Source organism: Microtus oregoni, unplaced genomic scaffold (assembly GCF_018167655.1).
Source record: "Microtus oregoni isolate MIOR12 unplaced genomic scaffold, Mior012 000050F_010, whole genome shotgun sequence".
NCBI classification, from domain to species: domain Eukaryota; kingdom Metazoa; phylum Chordata; class Mammalia; order Rodentia; family Cricetidae; genus Microtus; species Microtus oregoni.
In genome coordinates, this window is record NW_024543234.1 from 261796 (window position 1) to 275293 (window position 13498).

The 13498-nt window shown below is 37.7% G+C and overlaps 1 protein-coding gene across 2 annotated transcripts in view; it reads right to left on the minus strand.

Moving 5' to 3' along the window:
* Positions 1-13498, minus strand: part of LOC121436949 (RPA-related protein RADX-like) — an 80454-nt gene that overhangs the window by 14305 nt on the left and 52651 nt on the right. For both annotated transcript variants that reach the window (XM_041636863.1, XM_041636862.1), the window contains exon 11: positions 11328-11395. In XM_041636863.1, the coding sequence (XP_041492797.1) occupies positions 11328-11395 (68 nt within the window). The remainder of the gene's footprint in view (positions 1-11327; positions 11396-13498) is intronic.

A 13498-nucleotide genomic window follows, 5' to 3' on the forward strand; every position in this document is an offset into this window, starting at 1 on the left:
TAATAATCCACGGGGAAAAACAATAACAGAATAGGAGAATTTACTCTAGGGCTTCAATGGTATTTCTGAGAAGGCAGAAAGGGAATCAACAAAATGGGAGGATGATTAAGGAGCAGAAATGAAAGGAAAGAAATGAAATGAAATGAAAGCAGAAATGAAAGTTAAAAAAAAAAACAGAGCCCAGAGAACTGGTGTGGCAACATGAAGCTGACCACCACTGATATTATCAGAGTTATAAAAGAAGAAAAGGAAGAATGAGTTCTTGAAGAAATAATGGCCCTAGATGATACAGATTATAACAAAATGGGTGAAAGGCACGCCAAAAGAAAGACACACAAAAGCAAGGGAGAGGCAGCCTGGCAAGGACAAAAACGTGCTCTGCAGCAGAGCCCTCATAAAAGCCCCACGGGGCCAAAAGGCAAAGTGGTGATTTCGAACACTGGGGAAAATGTTAAATAGGGATTCTATATGGAGCAAAACCTTACTTCAAGAATGAGTGTGAGATCAACACATTGTGAAGAGAGAATAGAAAATGAGGGATTTGGTTAGCACTCCATTTAACCTGCAAGGACTGCTAAAGGCATCAGGTGGACGCAAAAGGACACAGAGCCGTACAGAACCTTGATGATATATCAAGAATAAAGACCTTGGGTAAAATTACTTTCATTGACAAATAGCAAAGTTCACATTGCTGTGTTTTTAGTTCTTAACTCTGGTCGTTAATTTTCTATATGAAACCAATCACGTTTGATATGTACAAGATATAATTAAAAGCTGGGCAGTGGTGGTGCACCCCTTTAATCCCAGTACTCGGGAGGAGCAGAAAGGAAAGGAATAACAGGAAGATCTCTGTGAGTTTGAGGCCAGCCTGGTCTACAAGAGCTAGTTCCAGGACAGGCTCCAAAGCTACAGAGAAACCTTTTCTGAATAACCAAAACCAAAACAAACAAACAAAAACAACCACGAAAAAGAAAGAAAAAAGAAAAATGACATAATTAAATGTCAGGGAACACATAATGCACATAAATATAATCTGTGATGACAAAAATATAAATAGTGGGGGATAGGAAAATATGTATGGAGCACAGTCTTTTTTTAAATTATTTCTTTTTATTTTATGCACATTGGTGGGTTTTTTTTCTTTCAAAGATTTATTTATTATGTATACAGAATTTCTTCCATGTGTGCCTGCAGGCCAGAAGACGGCACCAGATCTCATTATAGATGGCTGTGAGCCACCATGTGGTTGCTGGGAATTGAACTCAGGACCTCTGGAAGAGCAGCCAGTGCTCTTAACCACTGAGCCATCTCTCCAGCCCGAGCACAGTCGTTTTATACTGTTGAAAATAAGTTGTTCTTTTCCTAAAATTTTTCTAAGGCTCCTGTCTCCCAGTTCCGCATCCCTGGCTCCCACCGTGATTCCCTTCACAAGGGGTCACTTCTCTGGCAATATGGAGGTGGATTGCCATCTCCCAGAAGGGCTTGGAAACACTTTCTTCTGAATCTCAGCATGCAGAGGATACCTGCCTTACAAGTCACCTGTGTGAAACTTAAACCGAGAGCCTGCCGCGGTGGCGTATGCCTATAAACCCAGCCCTTGGGAAGCTGAGGCAGAAGGATTACAAGCTGGAGGCCAGTCTGGGGTACGTGGGAGTTCGTGACCAGCTGGTACACACTGAGGCCTTGCCTCACAAAATCCACCACCCCTACCCAAGAGAGATTTTACAAATTCCTAGAAGAGAAAACAACCCTCAGAGTATTAGTAGTGCCTCTGTTTGTAATACTAAGTTATAAATAATTCTTATTTTTATGCTCCCCTGAATTTTCTATAATAAGCATTGGTTATTCACACCATGTGAACCATGCGTTTGTTCTCTTTAGCTTTCTGAACTGGTTCTTTCCATCACTTTGTTTTATGTAATGAAATATTATACAATAATAAAAATAACATTATAAAAATAAAAAAAAATAAGTTGTTGATTCAAGCTATGCCACTATAAATTTAGAATGTTAAATTTAATCTGTATGGTAACCATAAGTCAAACAGTTAGTGTTCCATATTTGTGACTTATACAATTATAGATTCAATCAAACTTTGGATTAAAAGCACTTAAAAACAATTGCCCATATTGTACATGTACATACTCTTGTTGCTGCATTGGTCTATAGACAATACAGGGTAAAAAACTATATACTGAGCATTTATAGTGTACTAGATATTACAAATAATCTTGAGATGATTAAAGTATACAGGAAGATACACCTAGGTATCAAGTTGTCAAATAGTACAACTTTTTATATAAGGAACTTGAACATATGAACATTTCGGTATCTGTGGGGCGTACTGGCGTCAAAAACGTGCATGCCCCAAGGTGCAAATCTATCTTCAAATACACACATACGTGTACAGACAAGGAAATGATATAATAATCCAGATTGATTTATATAAACAAGCCACTTAAACACAGAGTAAGGCAGTAATGCAGGAAACGAGGAAAAAAGCAAAGCATGATACATAGGAAACAAAAAATTTAAGTGTGCTCATCTTTCTCAATTATAAAATTCAGTATAATCAAAGACTGTAATCAAAAGGCATAGCTTAGCAAGCAAGTGGAGAAAACAACACAAGCATTTGCTCCTCTAGCTAGAAAGACAATGTAGGTTGAAAGCAAAAGGACAGGATCCATTGCAAACACTAACCAGATGAAAACTAGGGTCGCTGTTAATAGCAGACCAACCAAATAGACTGTAAGCCAGCAACTCTTGTAAAAGATCAAAGAAATTATCTACTGAGAAGAGTCAATCATCAAATTATGTAATAATTATAAACATATGAATTTTTTTTAAAAAAGCAGATTGCCCAAGCTCAAGAGGAAAGCATTAATAGAACTGAGGGAGGCCATTTTACACTGGTAGCTGGAGATTTCAGTATATCATCTTGAATAATATCTAGAGCATCTAGCTAGGAGATGAATAAGGAAAATGACGATTGAAGATTGTAAACCAAACAGAAAAGACATATATAGAATACTCCAACCCCCAGAAGTAAAGTACACATTCTTCTCAAGAATACATGAGATATTACCCAGAAAAAAAAAACATATGCTTGGCCACAAAACAATTCTCAATAGATTAAAAAAAACTTTCAAAATCTTCAAAGTAACTTTTCTAACTGCAACAGAATGAAGTTAGAAACCAATAATGGAGAAAAAAATAAGAGAATTTACAGATCTGTGAGAATGAAACAACACAGTCATAAGCAACAGGTCAAAACAAAATTATAAAGGAAATCACAGTATCTCGGGGTGAATGAAAATGAAAATACAGTATGAAGCCTAGGAGATGTGATGAGGTGCTGGTGGACCACTGACGCTTGGAGATGCTGATATTAAGAATTTCCAAATCAATAGGCCAACTTAATACTGTGAGGAATTAGAAAATAGTGTTTAGAGCAGACATGCAATAGAGAGTATAAAAAATAAAAAACCCTAAACTGCTCTTTGAAAATATCAAAATTATCTTGTGTATATGTGTTCACATGTATGTGCATGCATGTGTATGTATGTATGTATGTATGTATGTATGTGCATATTTATGTGTGAAGTCAGAGGTCAAATGCTGGGTGTTCTCCTCAATCACTATCTTTTACCCTAATTTCAATTCTATTTTTATTGATTGATCGATTGTGTGTGTGTATGTGTCTCTCTGTGTGTATGCATGTGTGTATGTGTGTGTTCATCCTCATAAGGAGGTCCAAGGACAATTTAGAGGAGTTGATTCTCTCTTTTTATTATGTGAGCTGAGGAATTCAAAGTCAAGTCTTTACCTGTTGAGGCCATCTTGCCCTCTACCTTATTATTATAACTATTTTAACATTTATTTATTATTTTGAGAATTTGATAAGAGTACTGAATTTACATCATTTCTACCTTACTGTCTCTTCCACCTTTTCCCACACCCCTTCCCTCCCACTCAAAATTCATGATCTCTTTGATCAATATAAATACACACATATATCTAAGAGCATACACACACATATATACATAAGTATATATATACATACATATATATATATATATATATAAATACAACCTGCAGAGCTAATTTAGTGATGCTCATAGTGTGTGTGTGTGTGTGTGTGTGTGTGTGTGTGTGTGTGTGTGTATGTCAGTGTTTAGGGCTGAATACTAGGGATTGGATAACCTACTGGGGGCTCTTACATTCATAAGACTGATTCTCTCTTTCTCTTAGAAGCCATGGACCATAGTACTTCAATTTGGGGTGGGACCTGGTTTTCCTTTCCCCACCCATGTTGGAATGCCAACTGTCATTATCTTACTGGCCTAGAATTTAAAAAATAGGCTAGGTTGGCATGCCAGCAAGCCCCAGGGATCTTCCTGTTTTTGCCTACCAGGGCTGGGTATACAAGTGCCTTGGGTCACACCTGTCTTTTGTTTTTTAATGTGTGTGCTAGAAATGAAAACCTTTGTTCACATACTTGCATAACAAACACTTTACCAAGTAAACTATCTCTTCAGCTTGAAAACTGTCCTTAGGTAGAGTGGCTAAGCAAAAAGAGAAGGCACAAATGACTAAACTCAGAGATGAAAGTGTGATTCTTTAGAGAAATAATATTGCAGTGGAATACTCTAAGTGATTATTTGCCAATAATCCAGATAATAGAACAGATGCTTTGTAGGAACAGATAAATGGCTGAAGTTTACCCACAAGACATAGACATTCTCATCAGACGTTTAACAAGTCGAGACTGAACTAACAACCAAAACCTCATCAACAAGACAATAGAAACAGATGGCTTCACTGGTGAATTCTAGAAAACATTTAACAGCAGGACTGAGCTAGAGCATTGCTCAGTAGAGTCCTTGGCTAGTATGTGAGAGGCCTTAGGCTTAGTCCCTCGGTATAAAAAAAAATAAGCACAAATCCTCCAAATGATTATAAAACAGAAAATGCAGGAACACTTCCTTTCCCATTCTACAAGGCCAGTATTACCAATACCAAAATCTGATAAAGGCACTCAAAAAATTACATACAATTATTCTTTAGCAATGTCTCTTAATACAGAAGCAGAATTATGAAAAATTATCAGCAAACCAGTTTCAAAGGATTATTAACAAGATTCTGTGCCACAACCAAGTACGATTTATTTGAGAACTGTTTGAGTTGTTCAACATAAGGAAAGAAATATATCACATTAATTCAATGATGACAATACCAGGTAATTATCTCAAATGGTGTCAAAAGGCATTTAACAAAATCCAACACCCACTCATGATAAAAAAGCACTTAGCTAACTAGGAATAGATGGGAACTTGCTTGAGTTGGCAATGGTACTTTATAAAAGATAAAAAAAATAAAATCTTTAATTAATGGAGAAACGAGAAAGTCCCTGTCTATGACTGTATCATCCTGAATGTGCATGTGAAAAAAAAATATCCCTGTGATCTTGCACAAAATAAGGTTTCTTACTTTCCTCATTGCTACTCAACACTGCCCTTTAAGAAAGAAAATGGGAAAGAGAGGTGGGAGGAGTGAAAGAGAAAGAGAGGGCTGGTAAGGTAAAGGCAAAAGCAAGTGCTACCAAGTCTGATGACCTGAGTTCAGTCCCTAAGACCTACATGTTAGAAGAAGATGCCTACTTTTAGAAGTTGTCAGAGGTCTATATATGAATAGTGACACCCACCCACACTCACATATGCCATTTCAGACTCCACATGAGTAAATAAATATAACACGGAATTTCAAGATTCCAAATAAATGAAAGGAAGAGACCAATGGCCTCAAGTTGGAAAGGTACCGTAAAGATTAGGCTGTCTGGGAGCTGGAGCAGTGGTTTTAGAACAGTGGCTACTCTTCCAGAGGATCCAGCTTCCATTGCCAGCATCTACATGCCAGCTCCCAACCATCTGTAACTCCAGTTCCAGGGGAATCGACGGCCTCTGCTAGCCCCTACAAACACTGCATGCATGTGGTGCACAGAATTACATGCTGGCAAAATATCCATCCGTACACATACAAATAAAGAATTCTTTAAAACATTTCAAATGTCAACATTCTATTTGAGATTGGCTTCACTCTATAAAACTCAAAATCTTTAAAACAGCAACAACGTTACCCTTAACAACAACAAAATTACCCTTTCTTGCAGATCATAGGATGCCATGTATAGGAAATCTGTCAGAATCAAGAGTAAAGTAATTCCAGCTAACAAAGTAATTTAGTTCATTGGCAGGATATAGGACCAAGGCACAAAAACCCATGTCTTGTGAATTCACATCCAGAAACCATAAAGATACTCCAATCAATGAACCAAAATCAATTATTGAGCAAATGAAGGGAACAAAAAACCAGTAAAAATAGACAATAAATATATGCAAATATATTCAACATCAGAGAATACAAATAAACGACACACTGAGATTCCATTTCATCACACTCAAAATAGCAATCATTAAGAAAATAAACAAGAAATGTTTATGAAAATGGGAAGCAGGAACTCTTCTTTGGTAGGACTATAACACAGTCAGTGTGGAACTAACTGAGGATGTTCATAAAAGAAAAACTATTTTATAAACCAGGTATCACAATTCTAGGCATATATGTGAAGGAATCAAACTCAGTATACAAGAGATACCTGTACAAACATGCTTATGTACAGAACTGTATCACATCCAAATTCATATATTTCAATTTTGTCAGTACATCACATGGTGATCATACATAAGAGATGAGGTCTTTAAAGAGGTGACTGACTATGAAACTATCAGTTTAGGTCTTAATTCAGATTGGTGTCCTTACATGAAGAGAAATCTTAAACACAGGTATGGATGTATACACACGGTGGAAACAGTATAAAGACAGCAAGATGGCCATGCACAAGTCAAGGAGAGGGGCCTCAGAAGAAACCTAACCTATGCCAAAGCTTTGTCTCCAGACTGTGTGTAAACAGATGTCAGCAGTTCTAATCATGGAGTGTATGGTATGTCATTATTTCAACCTTGCAAATGAACAGTTGCTTCTGATGGGAGTTTTCAGCCTCTTTATTGAGACAAAATGTGGGTACCTGAGGCTTAACGGTCACTCATCAATTTTCTACTTTCAATTTACATCACCATCTACATTGATTCAATTATATTTTCAAATGCATGTCTCATTTCATTTCTTGTTCTTCATTTTTTAAAACTACTACTATATGTTCCTGGCCTTCATTATCACATCCCTGCTTCTTTGCCTCTAGAGTGGTTTTCTTTACACTTGCTCTCCCTATAGACACCACAGTCGAGTCTTAAATGAAAACAAAACCAGGCCACTCTTTCTGTTTATTATCTTCAAATTCTTTGTCTTAATGTCTCTAAAGTCCAAGATTCTTCATATAATATCACATGTCCTTCATTGAGTTAATTTTTTGACATTTCTTTAGTTATTAGACTACTTTCTGCCATTTGTTTTATGCTGCAACACACCAAAACTTTAACAGAGCCAGGAAGTGGTGGTGTATGCCTTTAATCTCAGCACTTAGGAGGCAGAGGCAGGTGGATCTCTGTGAGTTCAAGAGGTCTGGTCTACAGAGCAAGTTCCAGGACAGGCTCCAAAGATACACAGAGAAACCCTATCTCAATAAACCAGAAATGAAAAAAAAAAAACTTTAACAGTGCCCCAGACCTTAGTAGGCTCCCAGACCTTAGTTAGCACAACTGACTCCATGATGGAAGTACCACTCAGGCCATAAAACTCAGCACATAGATAGTACCTCCTGCCAAATTGAAAACAAAGACCTACTCCATCAAAGTCCATAGTTCTGTTAAAGTCTCTAAATGCACTAACCTTGCTTTTTGGCTTCTGCTGTCTTGCTTCTGGATAACTGCTCTTGTTAATTGGAGTATATTATCCCAGGTAATGCCTTGTCTGCCTAAAGGCTCAGCCTGAGAAAGGCTTGGTATAACACTGGGATCCTAAATGCCCAGTGTAGTTGCTGGCTGGCCAATAAAAAATTTCTATTAGCTTAACCCTGTGCCCAAGTAATCTTTTTGGTGGCTACCCCACAACAAAAACACTGTTGTATTTTGAATATTACCTGAAACTTCTTAGTTTCGAACTTCTGCTAAAATTGATCTTTGCCTATATATCCGTTAATTTGTCAAAACTCCACTGATCTTTTATGAATTAAATATGTATTACATGGACACAAGTTTCTCAGGCCTATTTTTACTTTTCCTAAAGAAAACAGAAACTAATGCAGCATCAATATACTTACTAACCAGAATTATGTAGTTTTTAACTCATGTTTGCTATAGCTGCGAAAGTATTTTAATGTTTTCCTTTTTTTTGAGTTTTTTCTTTTGTTTGTTTGTTTGTCCCTCTGTAGACCAGGCTGGCCTAGAACTCACAGAGATCTGCTTGCCTTTGCCTCCCGAGGGCGTGTTCCACCATCGCCCCACATATTTTAATGGTTTAAATTTATTTTTGCTGTGGAAAAATTTCAAATGTACTAAAGCTGGCCTGCAGGCCTGTCAGTGGGACATCTCAATCACTAGTTGATTTAGGATAGGAAAGGTCTTGAATGCCAGCAAGGGAGTGTGCCAGTGAACAGCGTTTCTTTCTCGTCTTTGCTTCAATCCCTGCCTCCAGGTACCTATCCTGAGCTACTTCCCTGGCTTACTTCCATGATGGATTATAACCTGTAAGCTGAAACCCCAAGTCTCTTTTGTTTATGGTGTTTATCAGAGCAACAGACAACAAACTAGAACAATTACTGAGCTATGCTCACAGCCTCCGGAAATAAGCATTTTTAAAAAGGATTGATTATTTTAAGTATAGAGAGGCATAAATACCCCCAAATTCAGCTAGAGAGACGCTTCAGTGTGTGTGCTGGCTAGATTGTTGTTTTCTTTTGGTCAACTTGACAGAACCTAGGGTCGTCTTGGAAGAAGGTATCTTACTTGAGAATATGCTTCTATAGGATTGGCCTGTAGGAAAGTCTGTAGATCATCTTTTTGGTTGATGATCATGTGGCAGGACCTTGATCACATTAGGCAGTGCCACCCCCGAGATGGTGGTCCTGGGTGATTTCAGAAGTCAGGCTGTCCAAGTCAGTAAGCAGAATTTCTTTATGGCTCCTGCACCAGCTCTTGCCGCAACTACTCCAGATGCTAGACTACAAATTATAAGATGAAATAATCCTTTCCTACCCAACTTTCGGTTATGGTGTTTTATCACAGCAGTCGAAGCCCTAACTAACACAGTGAGGCAAGCATTACCCATAAAATTTCCATGAACCAAGTAAAGCATGTGTCTGTGATCGCAGTGCTATGGAAGGAGAAAGAGGAGATGCCTGGGATGTTCAGAACCCAGATAGCCTGGTGTCCATAGTGACAAACAATGAAGAGATCCTGCCTCAAGGTGGATGGTGAGGACTTACACTCAAAGTTCTACTCTGAGTTCCACATACTATAGCACAAAAGGATCTGTATACACACTCATGAGGACACATACACACTCACAGATCATACACACACACACACACACACACACACAATATCAACATTTTGTATCATGTAACAATCAATAAAAACCATACCAAAAAAAAACCCCCTATGGACCAGTTTACTGACACACCATAGTTAAGAAAGGAAATGTCCACAAAATGACAGTCCCACCTTTGTCTGGGTGGAGAACTGAAATAAAATTCACACCAAAAGGCAAGATGGAGTTAAAAGGCTAAAATGTTAAATCCAGAGAGACGATCCCTTGGTTTAGGATTCCACTGAAAGCAAATAATTCTAATAGCATTCTACCAGTATGAAATTATATTACGAAATCACTTCAGAAACCAACCCTAAGCTCAAACTAGTTGACCCAATAGCAAAGAAAAGAAAGAGGACATGCTTAGAACACTGCATTTGACCTCTCCTCCCTTGAAAGTACCCTACATGGTAAAATAAAACCAAAACAAACAAGAAAACAAACAAACAAAAGACTTACTTAAATTTACCTATTCTGACTGTCAATTTAAATCAAGCCTACTTAACCTAAACTCCCATGTTAACTAAAAAAACTTGTTTGCTATTACTAAAGGAACAACTTATAACTATTTTCTTCTGGTTACTTTTACTCAGATAATCATTAGCCCATTTATTGATACAAACGATCTTTTCCTAGTAGTGCTATTGGATAGCAGGACAGAATTAAAAGGGAACATCAAGACAAAAATGCCGATGAAAGTCACTCTTAAGGTAGAGAAAAACTGCTTTTGTTTTGAAGTGACAACGGTTACCTTTTCAGTGTGTGTACAAGAGCACCTCCAAATGGACAGAAGGGTGCATGCTCCTACATGTGCTAAATGGGAGACAGTTTCTTTTGTTAACAAGGAACATATTTTGTGAGCTTTTCTAGAACTGTCGTTTATAACAGATATTCAGAAAATATTGTTGGCTAGTAATCAAATAACGTGACATCTGAATTTTTCTAGCAAGATGAATAATACTATATATACTCATTGCTCAACTGCCTTTTTGAACACATTTTTTTTCTTTCAAGTGTTGCTGATTCTTGGAACATCACTCGTAAGATGAGTTTAAAACATGCTAGGTATATAGATGTATATATATTTCTTTTAATTGAACAATCGCTTCACTGTTAGCAGCATATAGGATCACAAGCACAAACTTATCACACGGCCATGGTCATAAGACTCTCTGATGAGATTGTGACCACTTCCCTTGCACACAGACTTGTCCTCCTTCCTGAAGGTATCGACCTTAACCTTCCTTTCTGCTTGTCAGTGTTATCTGCATTGTGTCTGGGGTTAATCTATTCCTCTTATCATTTTAATATATGGTAGCTGTTCAGATAAGATAAATTTAAGAAAAATGGACTAGCATACAATCATACACATTTATGGGGTTCAATGAAATGTTCAAATGTATGTATACAATATGTAATTATGAGACCAGGGTAACTGGAAGATCTATCACCTCATAAACTTAGCATTTGTATTTGTAGCCATTTGTAATCTTGTCTAGGTATTATAAAATACACAATTAAATGTCAACTATCATTACCTTAATGTGCTATAGAATACTACAAGTAATTTCTGTTAATTATCTACTGATAGCTTATAAGCATTTTATCTCCATGCTTGGATTCTTGTTCCCGGAGTCTGGCAGACATGATGGCAGTACCACTTTACAAGATGACTCAAACTAATATGAAACACTTCATCTTTTGCTAGTAAAATCAAATACTAAAGAGTATGCAACTGAGTTCCATAACTTTTAAAAGGACTAATAACAAAAACAGCAACATACGTCGTAAGGGTACGTAGTGTTTGCTTCTCTTAGCTTGTGCAGAAGAATGTCGCTGAGGTACAGGAACCCTGCAAAGGATATAAAAATAAAGATAACCACAAATTATAAAAAAGAGACTTAGATGGAAAAAAATCCATTTGAGTCTATTCAAAATTTATTTTAATTCAATACATTTCTTAAAGTAATATATTAAATATACATATAATTACCAAAATCCATATATGATATAGTTCAAAACACTGAAATGGAGCTAAATTTTATTATAAAAGAAAACATTTAACTTCATTATATATCAGCTAAAGATGGAAGCACTTTTATTCTCTTATGGGAAACTTCAAAATGAGTTCTCATGTTTCCAGCAGTTTTATAAAACAACCTTTCCTATTCTCCTCCTTCACACTATAGTCTGTTCGTTTCCTACTACTGCAGATCCATGTTGATTTCTTTCAGCAAGGAACTGCTCTCTGCCTCTTCTATTCTATTAGCTCTTGTTTGTCTTTTAAACTTTAACCCAATTATTATTTTCTATAGAACCCTCCCCTCATTTTTAGTCAGGGATAACTGATCCTTTTGTATGTTGTGACAGTACCAGAATAGACAGAAAAAAACAGTGTTGGTGGATGCTGTCCTCTGGGCATGACATGGTCATTGTCCTCCTGAACGATCAGCAGCTGGTATTACTAAAGATAGTGCAAGACTGGGCTCACTGATGTTCCTTCATAGAGGGAGGAGGCTGAAGAGGTCCTAGCCCTTCCCAAAATTCTGTAAGCAGTTAACAGTTGCTAGGAAGGGGGGCGGTTCTTCAGTGGTGCAGCTGCTTATAAGCTCCCCATATCCCAGTAAACGACCCCTTACCTATGTTCTTGTAAACAATCCTAATCAAACCCATTGATGCAACAAGCTGGGCCTGGGAAGAATCATTACTTTGGGACAGATGTTTGTTTATCTACCCAGAAAATGTTTACCCAACACTTGGCAACTTAATCCAAGATACAACAGAGATAAACATAAGGAGAAGCACCATTGCCTCTGTTGTGAGCTATGAGACATACAAAATGAAGCTAAGCCATCTGAGGGTGGAGTGTCTGTGTGGAGAACCCTGGCATGGTTGTCCTTCCTGGTGGGGTATGGAATGGTGTGCCTTCCTGTTTTAGTAGCCCTGGCACTGTCCCTGCTATGGGTGAAATGACATGCCACTAAGGCTACTGTATTGGAAGGTGGGGTTCCCCTGGAGAATTCCAGAGTGACTGCTTTTCTTATGTGGTATGGAATGCAAAACTCCTTAATGGATGGCATCTATCATGTGAGATGTCCCTTAAATGGCCGATGAAGGATATACTATAATCCACAAAAATAACATATATGGGACAGGGTCTTATGTAAGCTGGGGTGTCAGTTGTGTGCCCTTTGCTCCAGGCAATAAGGCAAGTAATTGAGTTCAAAACTAGAATGACTGCATATGAAATGAAGGAAATGTAAGAAAAACCATGTGGATGCAATCTCCTGTACTAGCCACTGAATTAGCAGGAAAAATAAAAGATAGAGGGAGAAAGAGGAGAGCTGAATAGGATAGAGGAATTGGCTTGCCATTTCTTACTGGGACATAAAGAAAAGAGTACCAATTATATATGTGCAAATAGCCTCTCTTGGGACACCTAAACTTGGATTCCATGGGAAGAATTGGACAATGAGGAGGGACAAAATGAGACAGACATGATGCAAGATCTGACCTTTAGTACAGAGGAAGGGAAAACATGAAGAATATAGAGGGGGCTTAATAATGATCCAGTAAAGTCAACTACTTTAATCAGGGAATAGCCTGACTATGAACTATACATCTTTCTACAGGTCAAAGGCTACATAATGAGGGAAATAATTTCCGGATTAACTGACTTATAAGAGCCCCTAGAAACACTTGAGTATCACTAGTTGATGTCCCCATGAACATCAAGGACCAGAAGACAATAGAAGGACCAGCATTAATGACAAAAATGAGGAGACACAAGCAGTCTCGTGTGAAGTTCACTGGGCCGGATAGGATTGCATTCACAGAACAGCCAAGGAAGGGGTTGATTCAACAGGGACCTAGGGACTAGAATGGTGGCTTTGCTGAACCCCATGGTAGCACACAATTTTTGAGAGCAGAGAGACTGAATGACTTAGATCGGCAT